A 22,247-nucleotide genomic window follows, 5' to 3' on the forward strand; every position below is an offset into this window, starting at 1 on the left:
GAACAAAAAAAACTAAAAAAAATTAATAATAACAATAATAATATTTTAATAATAATAATAATATTTAAAAAATAAAAAACTATTTCCAACGCAGAACATGTGTCGGGCAAAAGGTCGGGAAACAGGTCTATTTTCGACGCATACAACTTGCGTCAGACGCTTGTTTCCCGACATGTTGTCTCCCGACGCAATATCAACGTCGAAAGATCCAAGTGGGTAAGCCGACAAATAAAATACGTCTTTGGAAATGACGTCGGGAAATATGAATCGCCAACGTACGTTTATGGTGCGTCGAAGATGGGTCTCCCAACACGGTTGTCCCGACGCAATATCAACGTCGAAAGATCCAAGTGGGTAAGCCGACAAATAAAATACGTCTTTGGAAATGACGTCGGGAAATATGAATCGCCAACGTACATTTATGGTGCGTCGAAGATGGGTCTCCCAACACGGTTGTCCCGACGCATCCTCCGACGTTGCAAAATACGTCAGAAGACCCTTCCCCGATGTTTCAGGCATTATATCCCGACGCTGTAGCGCGTCGAAAAAACCCCACTCTCTTGTAGTGGTTGTTATGGATAGATTTAGTAAAATGACACATTTTATACCATGTAACAAAATCGATGATGCTAAGCATGTGGTTGACTTGTTCTTTAGAGAGGTTGTAAGGTTGCATGGAGTTCCTAAAACTATTGTTAGTGATAGAGATGTAAAGTTCTTAAGATATTTTTGAAAAGTGTTGTGGGGTAAGTTGGGGACAAAGTTGTTGTTTTCAACTACATGTCATCCTCAAATTGATGGGCAAACCAAAGTTAATAGAACCTTGGGTTCTTTACTTCGAGCAATTACTTCAAAGAACGTTAAGTCTTGGAAGGATTCTTTACCATTTGTTGAATTTGCATATAATAGAGCGATTCATAGTTCTCCTTTTGAAGTTGTTAATGAGTTTAACGCAATTACACCTCTTGATTTTCTGTCTTTTCCTTCTAATGTGTTTGTAAGTGATGCAGCAACAAACAAAGTAGAGTTGACCAAGACGTTGTACAAGAAAGTGAAAGAGAGGATTGAAAAAATAACTCCAAAGTAGCTTCAAGAGTTAACAAAGGAAGAAGAGAACTTATTTTTAAACCAGGAGATTGGGTTTGGGTGCATTTTCGCAAGGAGCTATTTTCGTCTCAAATGAAAACAAAGTTACATCCAAGAGGGGATGGACCTTTCCAACTTCTTGAAAAAGTTACAATGCATAAAAAATTAACGTTCCAGGAGAATATTCGATAAGTTCTACTTTCAATATTGCTGACTTGAGTCCTTTGATGTAGATGATGAATTTCTTGATTCAAGGACGAATCCTTTTGAAGAGGGGGAAAATGATGTGAATCATGGTGTTCCACTTGTTTCGGAAGGACCAATTACAAGATCTAAAGCATCAAAGATTCAACAATCATTCATTCTTCATGTACAAGAATGGATAGGATTTGTTCACCATGAATTTCATGAACCACATACTAATACAAGAGATGAAGAACCATTTGGAGATTTGAAGGTCAATGTTTTCTTGATTGAAGTGAACTATGGGGTAGACATTAAGCTTTCTTGAAGCCGGCAATTTGAAGACCATTTTTTAAAATTGTATTTTCGTTTGTTTTAATTTAACAAGTTAGGGTAACTACCATTAATAGCTTAGTATTAAAGATGATGGTTGGAAGATAAAAAGATTAGTTAATGTTTTAAAGACTTTTGGTATTTTCATTAATTATGATAGAACCTCTACAAGACTATATAATGCCTTTATCCTTTCATTTGTAAACACAAGACTTTTGATGAATGCAATTTGAATCTCATTTTTTAGAGTTTTTCCTTAATTTGCAATTCTTGTGATAGAATGCATGCGAGTCATTCAATCTAAACTTGATCCAGTTTGATTGTGGAGTGACTCAATTTAGAACAAGATTTCCAAATCTTGCTTCTAGATCTTCGATCGAAGATGTAATTTAATCCTAACTTTAATTTCTATTGATTGATCTAAATTAGTAGAAGGAGGTGTTAGTTTCTTACTTCAAAGGTTCTTGCTACGTTAGTACCTTAGATCTTTGGATTGAGGATTAGGATTGCCTTATCATGAACTTTCAAAAGGATCTAACGTTTCCTAAGCGTACGTTTATAACTTAAAACCTACCAAAAATTTCAACGGAAGTTAAAAAGAAAAAAGCACTCTGAGACCCAAAATGGCAACCAAGTGTGTATGTGCAACATTCAAGCCAACCTAAAAAGTTTTGAACTTGTCTAAGTATCACCTGAACTTTCTAAGCAACCTAACAATGCTCGAGCATATATTCATAACTCATAACCTACCAAAAGGTTCAAAAAGTGCGAAAAAAGCACTTCGAGGCCTACACTGCCAAACAAGTGTCCAATGCGACAAATTTTCAAACTAACCAAAACATTTTTTGAAACGTGTCTAAGCTTTCAAAAGGACGAAACAATGCCTTAGTGTAAGTTGTGACTCAACCTACCAAAAATTTTAAAAGTGTGAAAAAAGCACTTCATGATACAACATGTAAACCAAGTGTGTAAGTGCAACAAACTTAGTTTCAAAAACACCTAAAAAGTGTTTAAAATGACTTAACAATGCTGAAGGATAAGTTCATAACTTATAGCCCACCAAAAAGTATAAGAAGTGTGAAAAAAGCACTTCAAGACCAAAATTGGCAACAAAGTATGTATGTGCAACGAACTTAGTCTCAAACCAACCTAAAAAATATTGAAATTGTTTCTAAGTATCACTTGAACTTTGAAAGCAATCTAACAAAGCTTAAGTACATGTTTGTAACTTATAACCCACTAAAAAGTTCAAAGAGTGTGAAAAAGGCACTTCATGACCCAAAGTGGCAATCAAGTGTGCAAATGCAACAAACATTAGTCTCAAACAAACCTAAAAGGTTTTGAAAATGTGCATAACCACTTGAACTTTCAAAATGACCTAACTTTGCTTAAGCTTAATTTCGTAACTCATAACCTACAAAAAAATTTAAATAAGAGTTAAAGAAAACACTTCAAGACAAGAAATGGAAACCTAGTGCGTAAGTGCAGCAAACTTATCGTCAAACCATCCTAAAGAGCTTTGAAAACGTGTCTAAGTATCACTTGAATTTTCAAAAGGACCCAAAAATGCTTAAGTGTAAGTTCGTAACTTATGACCAATCAAAAAAGTTCAAAACGTCGAAAAAGCAGCACTTCAAGACTTATACTGCCAATCAAGTGCGTAAGTGCGGCAAACACGGTTTCAGTCCAATCAAAAACCTATTCAAAAACGAGTCTAAGCTTTCAAAATGACCAAAAAATGCTCAAGTGTATGTTGTAACTCACAACCTACCGAAATTTTAAAAAGTGTGAAAAAAGCACATCATGACCCAACATATCAACCAAGTTTGTGAGTGCAACAAATATAGTTTTAAACAAACCTAAAAAGTGTTCAAAACGACCTAGCACAATGCTTCAGTGTAAGTTTGTAACTCATAACCTACCAAAAAGCATATGAGGTGTGAGAAAAGCACTTCAAGAACCAAAATGAAAACAAAGTATGTAAGTGAAACAAACTTAGTTTCAAACAAACCTAAAAAGTGTTGAAGTCGTGTCTAAGTATCATTTGAACTTTGAGAAAATCCTAACAAAGCCTAAGTGTATGTTCGTAAATCATAATAGCCAAAAAGTTAAAAAAAAAGAAGTGCGGAAAAAGTACTTGATAACCAAAAGTGGCAACCAAGTGTAGAAGTGCAACAAATTTTGTCTCAAACAAACTTAAGAAGTGTTCAAAAGGTGTGTAAGTATCACTTAAACTTTTGAAACGATCTAACGTTTCTTAAGCATAAGTTCATCACTTATAACCTACCAAAAATTTCAATAGGAATTTAAAAAAAAAAGCACTTCAAGACCCAAAATGGCAACCAAGTGTGTATGTGCAACAAACTTATTTTTTGAAAAGGTAATATTATTATACAACAACAAGGAGGACTTCATAGCCTGAGGCCAAGGCACAAGAGTGGATAACGCTCATATAGACATGAAGAAAGCAAATAACGAAAAGAAAGAACTCCAATCAAAGCAACAAAATTAAGAACAATAGCAAACATAAGAAGGCAAAACAACACCACAAAACAAAGAAAGTAACCAAACATAAGAAATAACAACTCCACAGTCCGGAGACAAGCAAAGAAAGAAAATACAAAAGGAAAACCAAATAAGATATTGAGCATTCTCACACAAAGAAGCAACACAAGCACGGATACAAGAACGAATGAGCTGAAACAGAACCATAGGCTCACAAGCCTGATCACCATGGAATCGATGATTACGCTCCTTCTAGATAAAGTAAATTGTAGCACACCAGAGAACACGACACAACTTCCTCCTCACACTCTTCCCAATACCCAGATGAAAAATCCAAGATAACTTAACCCCCAATACTCAATCATGTGAGAGGAAGCTAACTTGGAGGACCCTAAACCAAATTTCACACTCAAAAGGACACGAAAAATTAGATAGGGTCTGAACTAAGGTTTTTCTTTTTATTTTTATTTCTATATATTTTATTTATGATTTATAAATGAGTATTTGATCTTTTCATTGAAAATTCAGTGTCCTCTTTTATTTTTTATAAGAAAAACTTTATTTATTTTAGTAGTAATGACCTTAGCTTAATAGTTGGGTTGTTACAAGACATTATGTCTAGATTTCTTGGAGGTTTGAATCGAGAAATTGTTCATCCTATTGATAGAAGTTCACATATTTAATTGGAAGATATTTATCATTGTGCAATTAACATTGATGAACAATTGAAACAAGAAAAGGAGCATTCCAAGAGATATATAGTTCTAAGTCTAATACCTTTTTAATTTCTATCATTTGGAACACGGATGGTTTTGTAAATAGGAGTGAAGCAAAAGGAAAGTTTGCGGTTGCCAAGAGAACGAAACCCGAGACCTCCAACACTAAAAAGAATGAAGCTTCAAAAGAGGTAAAGAAGAAGTCTAGTTCCATTCAATGTTGGAAGTGCAAAGGGTTTGGACACATGAGCAAAGATTGTGTTAATAAAAAAGTCATGAAAATAATAAATGTGATAATTAATTTGAAAGACGAATATGATGAGCATGATGCACCATTTGAGGAAAAATATGATGCACATGATAATGTAAGGAGGCTGCTCCATATCTTTAGTTGTAAGACGAGTATTTAACGTACAAATCAAGGAAGAAAATGTCAGAGATCAAAGGGAGGACTTTTTTCATACAAGATGCTTGATTGAAGGAACTTCTTGTACCTTAGTAATTGATAGTGGAAGTTGCACCAATGTGGTAAGTGCAAACGATGACATAATTACTCTAATAATATGAGTTAATGAGAGTTATTTTTTGTCATAAAATATAAAATAATGGCAGTTATTGTGTCAATAATACTACATATGTGACAAATTCATAACATTATCAAAATGTTTATTGTGACAGTTTTTTAACATTATCATAAGTCTTTCCTTTACAGGCGATCCTATGACTATAAAAAATTATCACGAATTTTATTTATGACAAAAAATATTTGTCGCCGTAGACAATATTTCTTGTAGTCATTCACATATGGAGGAACTGTTATATCATGTCAACCAATGAGACATAACATATCAATCAGCTGCTCAAATCATATTGAAATTCTTGCAATGCAATAGGCAAGTAGGGAATATTGTATGGTTAAGTAAATACTCAGCACATTTGTGAAACATGTGGCTTGTCTTCTAGTAAATCTTCTAATGATACTATACTAAGATAACATGACATGTATAACTCAAAGTTATACTTAAGGATATAGAACAAAGCATATTTCACCGAAGCTTTTCTACATTCATGATCTTGAATAAAAAAGTGACATCATAATACAATAAATTTGTTCGAAAGATAAGCTGACAGACTTATTTACAAAATCATTACCTACCTTTGAAAAATTGTTGCACACCACTAGAATGTGACAACCCAGATGTTTTCATGAGGGAAGTAAATTGTATTTTGTAAATATATAAAATATATGAAATATGTACTCTTTTTTCTTCCCTGTATTTGTTTTCATTAGGTTTTTCTAGTATGATTTTAAAGAGATATATTTTATATACGTAATGGACATTGAAAGGGAAACGATAAATATTATTAAATAGATGTCCATTGTTTTTAGTGTTAGCATGTCGTGTGTCACTTCCTCCGCATCCATCTACATTATCACGTGTTTTGAAAATACTAGACAAATTGTTTATAAATATTTTATTTATTTTAATGTTATATTTACTTGATTCTCATGTTTTGGTTGTGCAACAAAGAGTTTATTAATTAATTGTTAGGTGAAAATATTAATGAGTTATGAAGATTTTAAAATGCCTTTTGGCCAAGCAGAAGAGTATTGGCAAATAGTTTCACTCTAATTCTTTATACACCTTATAATACCATCTTTGTGTGTTTTTCTTTTACTAGATTATGTTTCCGTTTTATATGTTAAAGATAAGCACTTGTATAAAAACGAGTCTTTAATGGCGGACATTCGATTACGTACGGCTGTTCTGCGTCATCGACCGGCATAGAAAACCGACAGTAACCAAAACTCTAACCTTACAATAAAAAGGATAAAAGGAAACATGGAGCTGTAAGAAGAAATGAAGAAAATCCTAGAAGCATAAAAGGGAGGATGTTCATGAGATTCTATCCTCAAAACAAACGTGGCAAATGAACAAAAACTCCACCTGTCAACAAAGATTAATAAAACTTGCCACTGAGTTGCTTAGTCATCTCCCTCAGTCCTCTACTTCAATTCCACCTGGCCATCCACTCCCACATGTCCACCTCCATTTCTCCCAAAAACCGCCTCTCTCTCTTATTTAACACCAACATCCATCCATTTCCATTTCCCCACATCAAAATCTTTTTCCAATACAAACCCCACAAACATGGCATCTGAGCAACTAAGCCGTAGAGACAACACTACAAAGGAAACAGAGATTCAAGTGGAGAAAGAAAGAGTTCCACAGTTGACAAGCCATTTTGAAGCTATAGCAGGGCAGGGGAAAGCTACAATTCCAGAGAAAACAGAAGAGAAACAGAGGAGTGGTGCAAGTGAAGGGAGAAAAGAAGCCCATGGTACCAGCATTGCTAAGAGGGAACTTCCTGGAAAAGAGGTGGAAAGACATAGATTTGAAGGTGAAGGTGGAAAGCCAATTGAGACTCATGAATTGGCTTCTCAATTTGAGTCACTTGCTCAAAAAGTAAGAGACAACAGAGAGACTGATACTGAAAATGAAAGGCAGAGACAAGCTCGTGAGAATGAGCAGATAGTTTCAAAACAGAGGGATTCAGAACAAGCAAAAGAGAAAGAAGGTGAGATAGGAACCCGTCAAAATAAACCATCTCTTGAAGAAATTTCAAATTACAGAGCTATATCACAGGAGAGATCTAATGAGGCAATACGAGCGGCTAAAGAACGCTATGAAAAGGCCAACAGAGAATCACTCAACCAAGGAGTTAGAGGCAAAACGGAGGAATTAGAACAGCGAGAGACAGAAGAAGGTGAAGAGAATACAGTTGAAGGAGGAGGTGAATGGACAGGTTTAGAGACAGTTAAAGAAACATTAACTAGTGCTACCAAGACAGCAAAAGATTACACCGTACCAATAGCAGAGAAGGCCAAAGGTTACACAGTTCAAAAGGCAATAGAAGCCAAGGACGTTGCAGTTTCCGCAGGACAAAAAACAGCTCATTACCTTGAAGAGAAGGCAGTAGCAGCAAAAGATGTTGCAGTAGAAAGCGGGAAAGTAGCAGCTGAATATGCAGGAAAAGCAGCAGAGGATTTGAAGGATAAGGCAGTGGTTGCAGGGTGGAGCACAGCTCATTACTCATGTGACACAGCGGTGGAAGGGACGAAAGCGGCGGCAAGGCTCGTGAAGGAAGCTGCAGAGTATGCTGGAGCCATAGCAGGGAAGCCATTGTCTGCTGCAAAGAGTGTGGCTGAATCAACAGGGGAGAGTGTGAAGGAGTACACAGCAAGGAAGAAAGAAGAAGCAGAGAGAGAAGCCATGTACAAGACAGGTGAAAAAGAAGCCATGTACAAGACAGGTGAAAAAGAAGCCATGTATGAAAAAACCAAAGAAACTTTTGAAGGAGGGAAAGAAGAACTGAAGGGAAGAGGAGACGAGAAGAGAGTGGATGATGGTGGGATATTGGGGGCAATTGGGGAGACCATATATGAGATTGCACAAACAACGAAGGAGATAGTGATTGGGGGTGGTGATGAAAGTGGAAAACAGAGTAAATTAGGCTATGAGATTGGGGAGGAAGAGCAATATGAAACAGATACAAGGAAGGAACAGAGAGGCTGATAGAAAGTTAAGAACGGGTTTTTTTTTTTTTTTTTTGAAGCTTATGTGTTTTGATGTTTCTGTTTATGTGAGGTGAATAAATATTTGAGTTTGTGTGACTTTTTCTTTTTGTGCTTTTGAGTTGGATCAATTTTGTTATTGTGTATAGTTGGTGTAGAGATGAAAGTTAAATATGAAGCAAGGAGGAATTATTACTATTCATACTCTGCTGTTCTAAATTTTGTTTACATAAATCTTGAGAAATAACAATTTATTCCTAGGAAAACCCATCCTTCGTACGGAGAAGAATCAGACAACGAATTAGAAGTTAATTCCCAGTGGAATGAGGGTTGGTTCGATAAAAGAAGGGAATATTTCAACTTTTATTAGAAAGATTTATGTTTTTGGTTTATGTGGCGCTTGGTATTAACAATAAAACCAGAAAAAAACTGGGATTGCCAAATTATTGAAGGACTCTTCTCCTAGACTCGGCAAATGCCAACCAGTGCAATTAACAATCAATCAGATTAAGCTTGAAAATCATAGTTAATATTTTCAAATTGTGAAAGCAGCCTCAATCTAATCAAATCGCAAGACGACTACGATAAACACGATAAAAACAACCTACAACTTGACACCATTGTAGTAAACATACCCTACAATGGTGTGATCCCAACTCCGTGCTCTTCCACATTATGAGTTTTCTTATCAAAACAGCACTAACCATTCAAACATTCAAAATTTTACGCCTACAATTCAATGAGACTTTTTAACTTGAATTTTCTTTTTTTAATACAAGAGCCCAACACAACTCAAATTAAATTTAAAATCAATCAACTTACACTAAATACAAGAAGAGATTAACTGCTCAGATTAAATACAGAGAGACAATCTGAAATTTCAACAAATTTCTGTATTTATCATATGCTGCAAGGCTTTAATTTTAGAAGAGAAGAAAAAGCTACAGATAAATATACTGACAGAGATTGAGGGTTCAAGACTCTTGAGGCAAACTACAGAATTGCTAGAAAAGGGAAAAAAAAAAAAAAAGTAGAATGTCGCATGCTGTAAATTGCATGAGTAATGGAAGTAACCAAACCAATATGCATATTTTGTACGACAAAACTACATCCATCTAGTTTCTAACCAAAATTCTATCCATATATTACAAAAATTATTACAATTACAGAGACTTAACTCTCAACATCTACCACCATCACCTTCGTGAAATAGTTTGCCATTCAAAACGACTACTCCATGCTTCGGAACATTTTCACTGTACACCAATCACAGAATCCATAAATATCTTGAGCAAGCGTTGTTCAACCTGATGATACAAACTTGTTTTGGATATCATCGCTGTAAAATCTATCACATATGGGGCCAAAAATATTTAGGTAAGATGCACAACTCAATCATAGTGCAACAAGGGAGCATCATTTGACAGAAAAAAGAAAAAAAAAAGAAGTATTGAGCAGCCGTTAATTTTATTTTTATCTTGTTCTTATCACGAGCTTTTCTTTTTCTATAAGAAACAAGTATATTCATATAACATAAGAGAAATTAAGGACAAGGGACACGAGTGCCCTCCCCAAAAGAAACTAAAAAAATGATGTCTTCTAATTGTTGAATATTATAGAAAGGCTATAATTACAAAGTTGTGATAATTCGTACTCAACCAAGAAGCTGTGTTGTAACAATCCAAAAAGAATAAGAAGAATTATAGCTATCTTCAAAAATTCTACTATTCTTTTCTTTCCAAATGCAGAACAAAAGAGACTAGGTAGCACATCTCCATAAGATGTTTCCTTTCGAGCTATAACCTCTAATGTTGAGCCCTTCAATCAACCAACTATCAACCTTACTAGAAAGACAAAGTTCCAAATCAAAAATTCTAAACAAAGTGTTCCAAGATTTCCTAGTAAAGAGAGCGCAAAAATAAGTGGTCCAGAGTCTCCTCTTCTTTGAAACAAAAACACATAAGGGGTTGAGCATAGTGCACTGAAATTTTTTTTGTAGTTTCTCATGAGTGTTAAAGGCTTTGGTAAGCGAGCGACCATTTTTTGGGATTTAAGTCTTCCATATGGGCAAATTAAAGGAATAACAATGGAAGTGGATCTCTTGGTTAAACTAAGAAAAGTAGACTTCATAGTATCAATAACATTAGGAGTCCATTCAAGACTATCACCACCATCTAGGGGGTCCAAGAATGAAGAATTTTCAGCATTAAGGCCAAATTGTCAAGCTCATTATCGAACATATTTCTCCAAGGCCTAAGTTCCACGAATGAGTAACAATACACCAATAGTCAACCACATAAGCATCCTTATTCAATGACAAGGAGAACAAATTAGGAATTTTTTGTGCAAGTGGCTCCACACCATATTCCATTGTCCTTCCAAAATCTGATTTTAGTTTCTTTTCCCAGCACAAAAGCTGAGAATTTAAAGGTCTCGTTGTGCTTCAAAATACCAACCCATTGTCTGCAAGACTTTCCCCTGTTCGAATCTTTAGTAAACCACCCATTCTCCTCTAAGCCGTAAATGGTCACAATTAAGTGCCTCCATAAAGAGGTTTAGCTGAGAATTTAAAGGTCTCGTTGTGCTTCAAAATACCAACCCATAGTCTGCAAGACTTTCCCCTGTTTGGATCTTTAGCAAACCACCCATTCTCCTTTAAGCCATAAATGGTCACAATTAAGCGCCTCCATAAAGAGGTTTCTTCCTAGCTAAACCTCCAAAACCATTTAGTGAGAAGGGAGTGTTCTTTTTCCTAAACAAGCCAATCCCAAGGCCACCATAATAAATCAAGCGAGAAGTACAATCCCATTTGACAAGGTGGGCAACTAAATTAGTAGGCCCTCCTGTTCAAACAAAATTCCTAATCATCTTTTCCAATCTATTGATAATACTCCAACCAAAGCTTGAGTAAGGGAGAATAAATAACAAGGAAGACTCTTGAGAACTGATTGCACAAGAGTTAACCTACCCCTTTGGAGAGGGACACAATCCTCCACCTATCAATTTTATATCTAAATCGCTCTTCAAGGGCGTTCCACATCTCTTTTCTATTACGACCCCCTCCAATAGTAAAGCCCAAGTAATTAAAGGGAAGACTATCAATCGAACAACCTAGAGAGTTAATACAAGGAGCCAAGTCATCATTGTTCAAGTTAATACCGATCAAAGACATTTTGGATCTGTTAAGGGATAAACCAACTCCCAAAAGAAAGATATTGATCACTTCCACCAATTCTCCAAATTTCTATCCTACCAAGAAGAAAAAAAAGTGTCATTTGTATACCAAAGGTGAGTTAAATCATCTGACAAGTTCCCAAAAGGGAAGCCTTTTAAACTCATTTTCTCATTACAGTAGTGAGAATAAGGCAGCTTAGAGCATCTCCCACAATCGTAAAAAGAAAAGGGGCAAGAGGATCATCCCGACAAATGCCCCTTTTAGCAAGTATCTTTCCTCTGGTCCTACCATTGACAATGATGGAGAAATTAGTTGTCGACAAACAACCCCAAATGCATCTCCTCCATCTCTTACCAAAGCCTATAAGTTTCATGGTCATATCAAGAAAAGATCAATTCACCTTGTCATAAGCTTTCTCTAGATCAAGCTTCAAAAAAACGCCTTTTAAAGCATCAACAGCCTCAGAAGCAATCAAAATAGCATCAAGAATTTACATTCCCCTTCACAAAGGCCGTTTGAGAATCATTAATCATCGAAGGAAGGACTTTTTTATGTCTTGTTGCGAGCGCCTTGGAAATAACTTTATACAAGAAGGTAACTAAGCTTATAAGTCTGAAATCACTGACACAACCACCTCCTTCTTTTTTGGGGATGAGGCAAACATAAGTCTCATTACATATTCTATTAATAATTCCATTTTTAAGAAAATCTTGAAACACCCTTACTAGGTCGGACTTCATAATGTTCCAAGATTTTTTATAGAACTTTCTGGTAATGCCATCAAGACTAGGGATTTAAGACAACCCATCTCAAAAACAACTTCTCTAATTTCATTTTTGATAAAGGAGGCCTCAAGTAAGCTAGAATCATGTAAGCTAAGGCCTTTCCAATTGAGACTGTCACAAATAAACGAGAAGAGATCCTTGTGCCATGTAAGTTGGAAAAGCAACTAAGGATCTCACCCACAATCTCCTTCTATGTAACAAGAGTCTTCCCATCGATGCTTACCAAATAAGAAATAGGACTTCTAATTTTATGTGCCAAAACCCATTAGTAGAAGAAGCTTGAGTTCTCCTCCCCCTCTCTAGCCAATGAAGCTTTAATTTCTGCATCCATAATTTATGCTCTCTAACAATCAGATCAAGCAAAGCCCCTCTACAAACATCTCTTTCCGCCGCATTTTCCTCATTGAAAAAGCCCGACTCTCCAAGCGAAAATCAAGAGTTAATCTTATCAATCTGCATCTATTTCTGGGAGATAATGTTGTCGAATCTCTCCTTATTCCAACCCTTTAAGAGGACTTTTAGACCTTTTAATTTTTCCATGAAGGAAAAAATAGGCCAACCATCAACAATCAAAACCACCCCATCAATTCTCAAAGTTTTTTAGAAATAGATGATGATCCAACCAAGCATTTTCAAATCTAAATGGGGTAGGACCATAGGACTGCGCCCCCAATTTCAGAAGAATCGAAAAGTGATCCACAAGGTGGTACGACCAAGTCTTCCCACACTAACTTCTCTAAAGAAATCAACCCAGGGCTTGGATAGAAGAAATCTATTGGGTTTTGATGCAACCGACCTAATCCCCGAATGGGACCAAGAGAACAGGCCATTTTGAAAGGGGATAGCCACCAGATTCATCTCCTCAATCAAATTATTAAAATGAAGCATACTTCTAGTAGAACAAACGTCGAAGCTCTTCTTATTTAACCATCTGACTACATTGAAATCACCCCTAACACACCAGTTCTCATTGCACGGACCATATAAGCCAGAAAGCTCCCACAAAATTGGTCTAGTATATAAGATGAAGGACCGTACACACATATGATTCAACCAGAGAAGCCAGCGTTAAACTTTGAATAGAAATAGAGAACTGACCTTGAATAGAGTTAACCACTGTGATAGAGCCCTCTTTCCACATTATAAGGATACCACTCGAAGAACCATAAGCCTATAAATGTGTCCACCCAAACAATACGACTACTCCAAACTGACTTTACCACATGAAAATCAACAGTCCTAACTTTAGACTCTGGGAGAATAACCACATCTGGATTGAACTTCACAAGCAAATCTTTCACAACCACTCTTTTGGGGCGAGCATTAAGACCCCTTACATTCCAAGAGAGAATTAACAAAGATCACCATTGGAGCCCTAGAAATTAATAGCTTTTGCCGCTTGAACCTCCCTTTCCCAACTACCTAACAAAGCTTTAACTTCTCTAGTGAGCTTCTCGTTGCTATTCGAGGAGGCCCCACCCTTTCTCTGCGGTTTCCCTTTCCTAGTCACAGCCCAAATGCATAAATCATATTCAAGAAGAGTTGCTACCACTTCCTTGCTCAACAGAAAAGGATTTTGCATAGAGGCTGCTGGTTCTAATTCTATTACACTTTCAATTTTAGTTGTCTCTTCAATGGGCAATGGATGATTGGTGTTTTCCTCTAAAGCTACTAGCTGAAGGCCCTCTTCTCTAATTCTTTTCATGGAACTTTCATCGTGGAAGAGTATGGCAGTCGGTAAAAGAATCAGGGATGTGTCACTAATCATCAACTTCATATGGGGCAAATTTATTTTCAGAGATGAGGCTGCCAGGATTGGTGATAGAAACGTCTGAAATTGGGTCGATTTCATCATGGATGCGAACTGAGCAAGACGTCGAAGTTGAAGGGCCTACATTTTGTTTTGTGGTACAAATCACACTTTTTTTTTTTATAAGAGACAAGTATATTCATATAACAAAACAGAACAACCTAAGGGCGAGGGATGAGAGGGCCCTCCCCGGAAGAAGCTAAGGAACTAAGACATAATGGCCTTCCAATTGTTGAAAATCATAGAAAGGCTATAATTACAAAAGTGTTTGGTGTAATTCGTACTCCACCAAGAGGTTGTGTGTTGAACCACAGTCCAAAAAGAATCAAAAGAATTAAATCTATCGTCAAAGATTCTGCTATTCCTTTCTTTCCAAATGCTCCACAAAAGGGAACGCGTCGCGCATTTCCATAAGATGTTTCCTTTAGGGCTGTAACCTCTAAAGTTAAGACCTTCAATCATCCATCTATCAATCTTGCTAGGAAGGCAAAGCTCCAAATCGAAAATACCAAACAGAGTGTACCAAGCTTTTCTTGTGAAGGGACAATGTAGAAATAAATGATCCAACGTTTCCTCATCTTTAGCGCATAGGCAACACATCGAGGGGCTAAGCAAAGTGTTCTGAATTTTTTTTTGTAGTTTCTCATGGGTGTTGAGGCTTCTGTAAGCAAGCGACCATAAGAAAAACTTCACCTTCTTCGGGATTTTATTCTTCCAAATCTGACGAATCAAGGGAACAGCAATGTTGGGAGATCTCTTAGTTAAGTTAAGAAAAGTAGATTTTGTAGTGAAGTTGCCATTTATGTTAGGAATCCATTTAAGACTATCATTCCTTTCAGTGGGGGCCCACGAGTGAAGAATTTCTAAAGCTGAGGCTGCATTGGCAATCTCGTTGTCGAGCATATTTCTTCTAAGGCCCAAATTCCAAGAATGAGTAGCAGTACACCAGCAATCAGCCACATAAGCTTCCTTATTTAGCGCCAAAGAGAATAAGTTAGGGAATTTTTCTGCAAGGGTTTCCGCGACACACCATTTATCCTTCCAAAATTTGATTTTTGTTCCTTCTCCCAAAACAAAAGCAGAAAAATTGAAGAATATCTCCTTATGCTTTAAAATACCAGCCCATAATCTATGAGATTTTCCCCTGTTTGGATTTTTGGTAGACCACCCATTCTCATCTAAACCATAGATGGCCACAATTAATCGCCTCCATAAAGAGGTTTCTTCCTTGCTAAACCTCCAAAACCACTTAGTGAGAAGAGCAATATTCTTTTGCCTAAAAGAGCCAATCCCAAGACCACCGTAACAAGTTGGGGCGGAAGTGCATTCCCAGTTGACGAGATGAGCAATTGGATTCGTAGATCCACCTGTCCAAACAAACTTCCTGATCATCTGTTCCAATCTATTAATAATGCCAACTGGAGCTTGAGCAAGGGAGAAGAGATAACAAGGGAGGCTGTTGAGAACTGATTGCACCAGAGTTAGTCTACCCCCTTTGGAGAGGGATACATTCCTCCACCTATCAAATTTGTGTCTGAATCTCTCTTCAAGATTGTTCCACATCTCTTTTCTATTATGACCCCTTCCAATAGAGAAGCCCAAATATTTAAAGGGAAGATTATCAACCGAGCATCCCGTAGATTCACTAAAAGGAGCTAAGTCATCATTGCTAAGGTTAATGCCAACCAGGGATGTTTTAGCTTTGTTAAGGGAAAGACCGGCTCCCATAAGGAAGATATTAACCACCTTCCACCAGTTCTCTAGATTTCCATCCTCCTAGGAAGAGAAAAGAAGCTTATGGTACAAATCACACTTAATTTTAAGAAGGGCCAAATCTCATCCTTTTTTGCAAACTTAATATATTTGGGCTTGGAAATTTTCTGGAATGGGGGTGGTCTACACAAGGGCTTGAGAAATATCTCTAATAATTATCCTAGGTTGGCTTTTAATGTGGATGGGCTTTTGAGCACTAACTTCATCCACAAGAACACCTTGCCCTTTTAAATCAAAAAAGCTCAATTCATTAGTCAAGCCCATTAGGGTTTGATTAGGCACCAAGTTTAAATTAAGATCTCTTGCGTCTGCTTCAGTTTGCAGAAAATGAACCTCAGCTTCTTCTGCGGCCATACACACCGAACCTGAATTCTGAGAACATGTCGACATACTCAAATTCAACCTCTCCACACGCCAAATATTAACCAAGTTTGGATCTGAACCACTCGAGCCTTGGAAAAATTTCTCAGCCTGTTCCGACAAAAAGGATTCATGGATTTAAGAAACTTTATCAATAAGAAGATTGGGATCTTAGAAGGAAGCCACCTACACAAGGAAAGAATCCAAACCATCTATCAAATCAAATTCAATCGCAATAATTTCCTCTAACTTTGATAATCATTTCCAGGCAGTTAATGAGACTCGAAATATCTCATTTCCAGGCAGCTTTTAAGAATATATTTTAGTCTTTGGAAGTTTCAAGTCTGTTCTGTTCCATTTTAGTACCCAAAGTTATAAACTAGAGTAACTAAAAACCAAACAATATTAGTCCAAAACTTGTTTGGAAGCTCTGACTTGAATAACTAAAATCGTCAAAACTATAACTATAAACTAGAGTAACTAAAATCGTCAAAAGCTCAATGAGATTTAAACCTACAAAATCATTATTTAAACAAAGAGTAACAACCATAACAATACCCTAAGAAAATAATAAATGAAGCTATGACTTGAATCCTCAGCAGTTCAATATTATTCATTAACATAAACGAAGGGACTTTGAACGTCAAGAAAATTGCACCTAACAAAGTACACAAGCGAGACAAAATCTACATGAGATTCAATGGAGAGTGGATTCAAAAGTCAAGTGGGAGTACGAAGGAGCACAAATTACACCACAGAACAATATTCAATGTTCTTGCTAAGTAACTTTGACACATTAAAAGAGAAAAAGAAAGGATCCTCCTCTCAAATGGTTTGATTCTTGCTTAAATAGGGATGTTATAGGGCAAGCTTCAATTTCCACTTAAGTGGTGATCTTCCCAGTGGAAGTTTGTCTCTAGGGTTGACACGCTCTATAATGATGAGAATTTCTTTTCTTTTTTTTCTTAAACTCCTCCTTTGGAAGTTATTTCTTTGCAGGAAAATGAGATGGCAACATTAGTATTATAGCAGTTCTGAATTTGATGGATGGGAAAATATAACTGAGGAAGGAGGATTCAAAGCCAGAATATATGGGAATATCTTGACAAAGGCTTTAGCTCTTTTTTATTGAGGATGAGGACCGCTTACCTTCTCTTGATAAAAGAGGTACTGCCCAGGGGTTTACAAGAGGGATATCAAATATCTTCCCCCCTTTCACTATGATGATATGGGCTTGTCAAATTATTTAGCTCAAATCAGCATCTACTATGCTCCTACCAAGCCCGACGACAAAATTGCTCCCGGCTATTTGGGAGTGGTTCTTTGGTTAGCCTCTTCACTGCTTGATTTTTATACTTCATTGGGACTTGTCTTTGGCTTTCGATTTGTTTTAGCTGGTTAGTAATTCAGTATGCTGTTATGGTACATTTTTACTGGGTCTTTTTCTTTTGAGTCAGAAGTTTTCCCTTTTTTTGTTGGTTATTCTTATTTCACCTGTGCTGGGACTGTTTACCTTTTATTAAGGTAATTCATTTCTTGATTATAAAAAGCAGACAGAAAAAAAAGACAGTTATATGAAAATATATAATTCTAATTAAAAGTTTCGATAGATCACATATGAAGATTCAACGGAAGTAGTCTAGTGTTGTGTTGGTATAGGCATAAGTTAAAATACACCACAGAACAATTTCATATATCCCAAAGCACAAGTCTTGTAACTTACCAATACACACACACATATAACGACCATATCAAACATAAACAATAGTTAATCGATTTTAAAGTTACTTTACAAATTTGATAAATTTGATTCCTTACAGTTTGGATATTAGTTTCAGACTCCAATTTAAAACTTGTGTAGCTCTTAAAATTCCAATTGCTCCTAAATAGTTTGAGCTTTATTTTCAGTTCCGTCTCTATAGTTTAAATAAAATCTCATAAAATTGTCCATGTGTATATTGACAGTTTTCTAGACTACAACATATTAACTAATGACATAAATTTAAAAATATGCAAAAGAATCTTTATAATAAATAGGTTAAGTTAAACTGCACTCTAGACTTTGAAAAGTTCACTTTTACCCCTGAACTTGAAATTTGTTTTTAAAGAAACACTAGAATTTTTTCGTTAAAATAAGAAAAAAATTGAAGCGTAGGCTAACGTGTAAAAATTAGAACACATACATGACATCATTTACACATCATCCACCTAAATCAACACAGCTAATTGATAAAATTTTATTATGTAAGTGCTTTTAACAATATCTTTAGGGATGAAAGACCAGTCTTAATCTTCCATATAGTAAATAATACAGCATATGGTTTCTAATTTTGTTGAATAATTTGAAAGTGCCATGGTACATTTTGGAACAAATTTTAATTTTAGAGAAAAAAATAAAAAAGATTCTAGTCTAGGAAGATAATCGAAACCTAACCTCAGGGTATTTTACATAATCCAACTAATAAACAAAGGGACCAATGTTAGATAATGTTTATGTCTACATAGTTATTCACAATCATCAACTAAAGTGAAATTCTTCAAATAAAGAAAACTTGGAAAAATAACATGGTTATCTGTCAAAAAAAAAAGAAAGAAAAAGAAAACCATTGAATGTATAAACTTAGTTCCATGAATTATTACCTGAATAGAAAATCAATGCATTGGTGATCAAGCATCAGATCCTGATGCTGAAGAGCTGTCGCTATCAGAATCTGCAACATGAAAATGAAAAAGAACGGTAAAACAAATTATCAACAAAATGAACGGCAAACCATTTTTATAAGCACATCTAGCTACTTACCACTAGAAGAAGATCCAGAATCACTGCTAGAGCTACCTGAGCTGCTGGACTTACTTGAATGATCCCCTCGGGTGGGTGATGAAGAGGAAATAGTATTTTCATCTGCATAAGATTATACTATAATCTTTAGTTACACTTCACCTGACAACTAAGAAAGTAACACCAACCAAATTTAGCTGACAGACTTACCTGCTCTTGTTTCTCTGAGTAACTTTAAACAGTTTGGGACACAAGCAGATGCACAGATACAGAGCGTTAATTCACATAAAAAAGATGAATTCAAGAGTAACTAAATTGAAAAATTATATGCAGGGCTTACATTCGCTTGGTCATTACGCTCAGCTTCTGCTCGAGCCTTCAAAATGGCAAGTTCAGCCTTCCTCTTATTCTTGCTCAAACTCTTCCTGTAATTCATAACAAGTCTATCAAGCTCCCACAGAGTCTCAGTGTCAACACTATCTATGTCTACTTCTATTTCATCATCTTGTTGAAGAAGTTCAAAGTTTCTCTTTTTGATTATCTGTAGAATGGCATCTAGCTTCTCAGAGGGCAAATTCTGAAGGTTCGTACTGAGTTTTTTCTTTTCATTGTAAGTCATATCCCTTTTGAAGACATCTTTTGCCTTGGGTTTCTTCAGTGAAGGTGTCCGTGCTGATGGAGTCACACTCATCGGTTGTGTCCTGGAATCAGCTGGGTTTATCAATGAATCTGACCTTCGTAGAATCTTTCTCATGTCAAGAGGAACTGGTCTGGGATGACCTCTAACTGAATTAGAAGATGGAAGAGGAGCCCCATATTCCATTCCTAGCCTCATCTCCTGATAATAATTTGATTCTATTACAACCCACCTGTCCTCAAAGATTTTCAGTAACTGTTCTGCCATTATGTGAACATCTTGGCCTTTTGGGTTATAAGTCATAGCATTCTGAAAGGTAAGTCTCACGTCCTCTGCAAATTCTTTTGGAGACTTGTACCAGTTTTTGTTTAGCCTCGTTTTCACAGTACCCAGGTCCATTGGGTGTCTGATAATGCTAAAATAATCGTGCAAACAAAGCCCCTCTACATCGACCGGAGTATTAAACACCCATCCATGCTTGTGCTTCATCAGTTTCTCAAGTAGAGAAACACAAGCATTGAAGATCTTAGTACCCATGCCAAAACCGTAATTAAATTTTTGCCTGCTACGCTTTTTGCCATTCAATTTCGATTTCTTATTGCTTTCAGCTGGAGGAATCCTATCCTTTGCAAGTAAGAATTCAGAATCTCTATAGAACTGGTTCGCTTTTGGGGTCCTCTTCTCCCTTTCCATGAAATCATGGACCCCTTTACCGTTCTCCATAACCGATAAGCTTAACTGACGCAGTGCCCTGGAATTTTCTGTAGGAACACCAACAGAACCGACTTCTGAATGTACAGGATACGCTCCACGACAATTATCAGATATTTCCATTGTTGAAACGTGAGAATGGGTATGCCCGCTATTTAACTGCCCTTGTATGGCTTCAATCCTCTTCACCAAATTTCTCACAACTTCAAGCTCACTCTCGAATTTCCGCCGAAGCTCTTGCATTTCCTGCTTTGGCTTTGATGCACTATCGACCCGATTATGATCATCGAAACCCGACTTAATGACACCACCATTAACAGAAGGCAGGTCCTGGTTTGCCTCCTCCACCGCTGGCCCAACAGATACCTGTCCATCTAGCCTTGTCAGATCGTCATCTTCAGAAGCAGCGTCCTGTAAAGGCTGCTGCTGATATAGATTTGCCTCTTCTGACGCTTCTGATGAACGCGGCACTGCCTGGTCCGAATTGTTATTGAAATCTTTAACATTGTTGAATTTGGCGATGGTGGCATTCTCATTCCTGATGTTTGGATCCTTGTCGGTGGTGGTAGTAGACACAGTGATGCTGGGGGTAACACTGGGTGTATTCTGGTTCTTCACACCTCTGAACGTTTTCCTTCTGTAAACCTTATACTCTGAACACCTCTGCTTAATTCTACCTTCATCTTCTCCTCCAGCTATAGGCGCTGAAGCCATACAAATAATCAGAACACCCAAAACCCTAAAACCCTCTTTCTACCCTAAAAAAGTCGAATTATCCGTACCTAGGGTTTCTCTTCACCCAAACAAAAAATAATAATAATAATGAAACAAAACAAACCAAAACAAAACACCGCAAGAAACTCAAATCTACAGAAAATTAAACGCCGACGCCGACGCCGTTCAACAAATTAAACGAAACAAAATTTACATATAAATCAAATAAACCGATTTCATGGGTTCACAAAGGATCCAATAACAGAACATCAAAGAAGAAAAAAGAAGTTAGGGTTTGTAGGTCGGAGAAACCGAATTTCCGGCCAGATCTGGCTCCGTCGTTGTTGAGAAAGAGGAAAAAACACCAGCCGGTGTCTAAAATTCACCGCCTTAACGACGTCGTGAGGTTCAGGTGTACGGCTGAAACGATGATCGTGGCCCGCAGCGTATTATATGACGAGTAAGGACGGCATGGAGAGGGGCTGTGGAAAGTTTACGCGTGCGTTAGTGTGGGAAGTGTAACGCACGGGCGAATGGTGGAAGAAATATTCCGGCGCGTAAAATGAAGGGGCAGATAATTAATGGATCAATGGCGGGGACTCTGGTTTATGAATTTTCAAAGGAATTTTGATAAGTAGTGCGCGTCGAGTATTAAAAAAAAGGGAAGAAGATTATTTCTTGAAGCTACTGAACGAAATAAATTTGCCGTTTAAATGCTTCCGTCAATTACGGCGAGAATTTTAGGGCATAATTAACTCAACCCCAAGCCCAAACTCCGGCCCAAGCCCACTCACTTTGCAAATTAAAATTTATGGCCTAAATTATAAATATATCATTCACCTTACTTTAATACACATTTCTATTATTTAATTGATTTATAACAAATATCGAAAATAAAAAAATTATGAAATACAATTTTAAAAAGAAATGGAAAACTATTTAATGCTTTCCTTCAATAAAAACGACCATCTACTCCTTCCAACGTGGATTACAATTTTTACACAAAACTTTTAGAGAGTTTGGAGATGAAGAATAAGACATTCAATTAAATATTTTAGATATTCAATTAAATAGGCAATCAAACGTTTTGAATGTGAATCATT

General features: G+C 36.5%; 2 protein-coding genes across 4 annotated transcripts; one reads left to right on the forward strand and one right to left on the reverse strand.

Annotated features, from left to right (window-relative positions):
* The first annotated feature begins 6,841 nt into the window (after positions 1 to 6,841).
* Positions 6,842 to 8,626, forward strand: LOC101210050 (seed biotin-containing protein SBP65). The gene has a single exon (XM_011660125.2). It carries the CDS (start codon positions 6,977 to 6,979, stop codon positions 8,399 to 8,401), a length of 1,425 nt encoding a protein of 474 aa, XP_011658427.2. The 5' UTR covers positions 6,842 to 6,976; the 3' UTR covers positions 8,402 to 8,626.
* Positions 8,627 to 9,273: 647 nt separating this feature from the next.
* Positions 9,274 to 21,823, reverse strand: LOC101217541 (transcription factor GTE4). Of its 3 annotated transcripts, none has more exons than XM_011658894.2 (5): positions 19,423 to 21,823; positions 19,293 to 19,314; positions 19,104 to 19,205; positions 18,944 to 19,014; positions 9,274 to 9,656 (listed from the first exon to the last, which is right to left on the reverse strand). In XM_011658894.2, the coding sequence occupies exons 1-4, from the start codon at positions 21,142 to 21,144 to the stop codon at positions 18,971 to 18,973; spliced, it is 1,890 nt and encodes a 629-aa protein (XP_011657196.1). In that variant the 5' UTR covers positions 21,145 to 21,823; the 3' UTR covers positions 9,274 to 9,656; positions 18,944 to 18,970. The 3 variants fall into 3 exon arrangements, with proteins under 3 accessions (XP_011657196.1, XP_011657194.1, XP_011657195.1); XM_011658892.2 differs by having other exon boundaries at positions 9,274 to 9,707; XM_011658893.2 differs by having other exon boundaries at positions 9,274 to 9,748.
* Between the last annotated feature and the right edge of the window lie 424 nt (positions 21,824 to 22,247).

The sequence above is a fragment of the Cucumis sativus genome, chromosome 6, assembly GCF_000004075.3.
Source record: "Cucumis sativus cultivar 9930 chromosome 6, Cucumber_9930_V3, whole genome shotgun sequence".
In the NCBI taxonomy this organism is placed as follows: domain Eukaryota; kingdom Viridiplantae; phylum Streptophyta; class Magnoliopsida; order Cucurbitales; family Cucurbitaceae; genus Cucumis; species Cucumis sativus.

Bases quoted from the DNA above. Each gene is read 5' to 3' on its own strand.
- LOC101210050 (XM_011660125.2), top strand. From the start codon at position 6,977: ATGGCATCTGAGCAACTAAGCCGTAGAGACAACACTACAAAGGAAACA.
- LOC101217541 (XM_011658894.2), bottom strand. From the start codon at position 21,144: ATGGCTTCAGCGCCTATAGCTGGAGGAGAAGATGAAGGTAGAATTAAG. The intron at 19,315-19,422 runs GTAAGCCCTGCA...AACTGTTTAAAG, and splicing joins AGCGTAATGACCAAGCGAAT to TTACTCAGAGAAACAAGAGC. The intron at 19,206-19,292 runs GTAAGTCTGTCA...AATCTTATGCAG, and splicing joins ACTCAGAGAAACAAGAGCAG to ATGAAAATACTATTTCCTCT.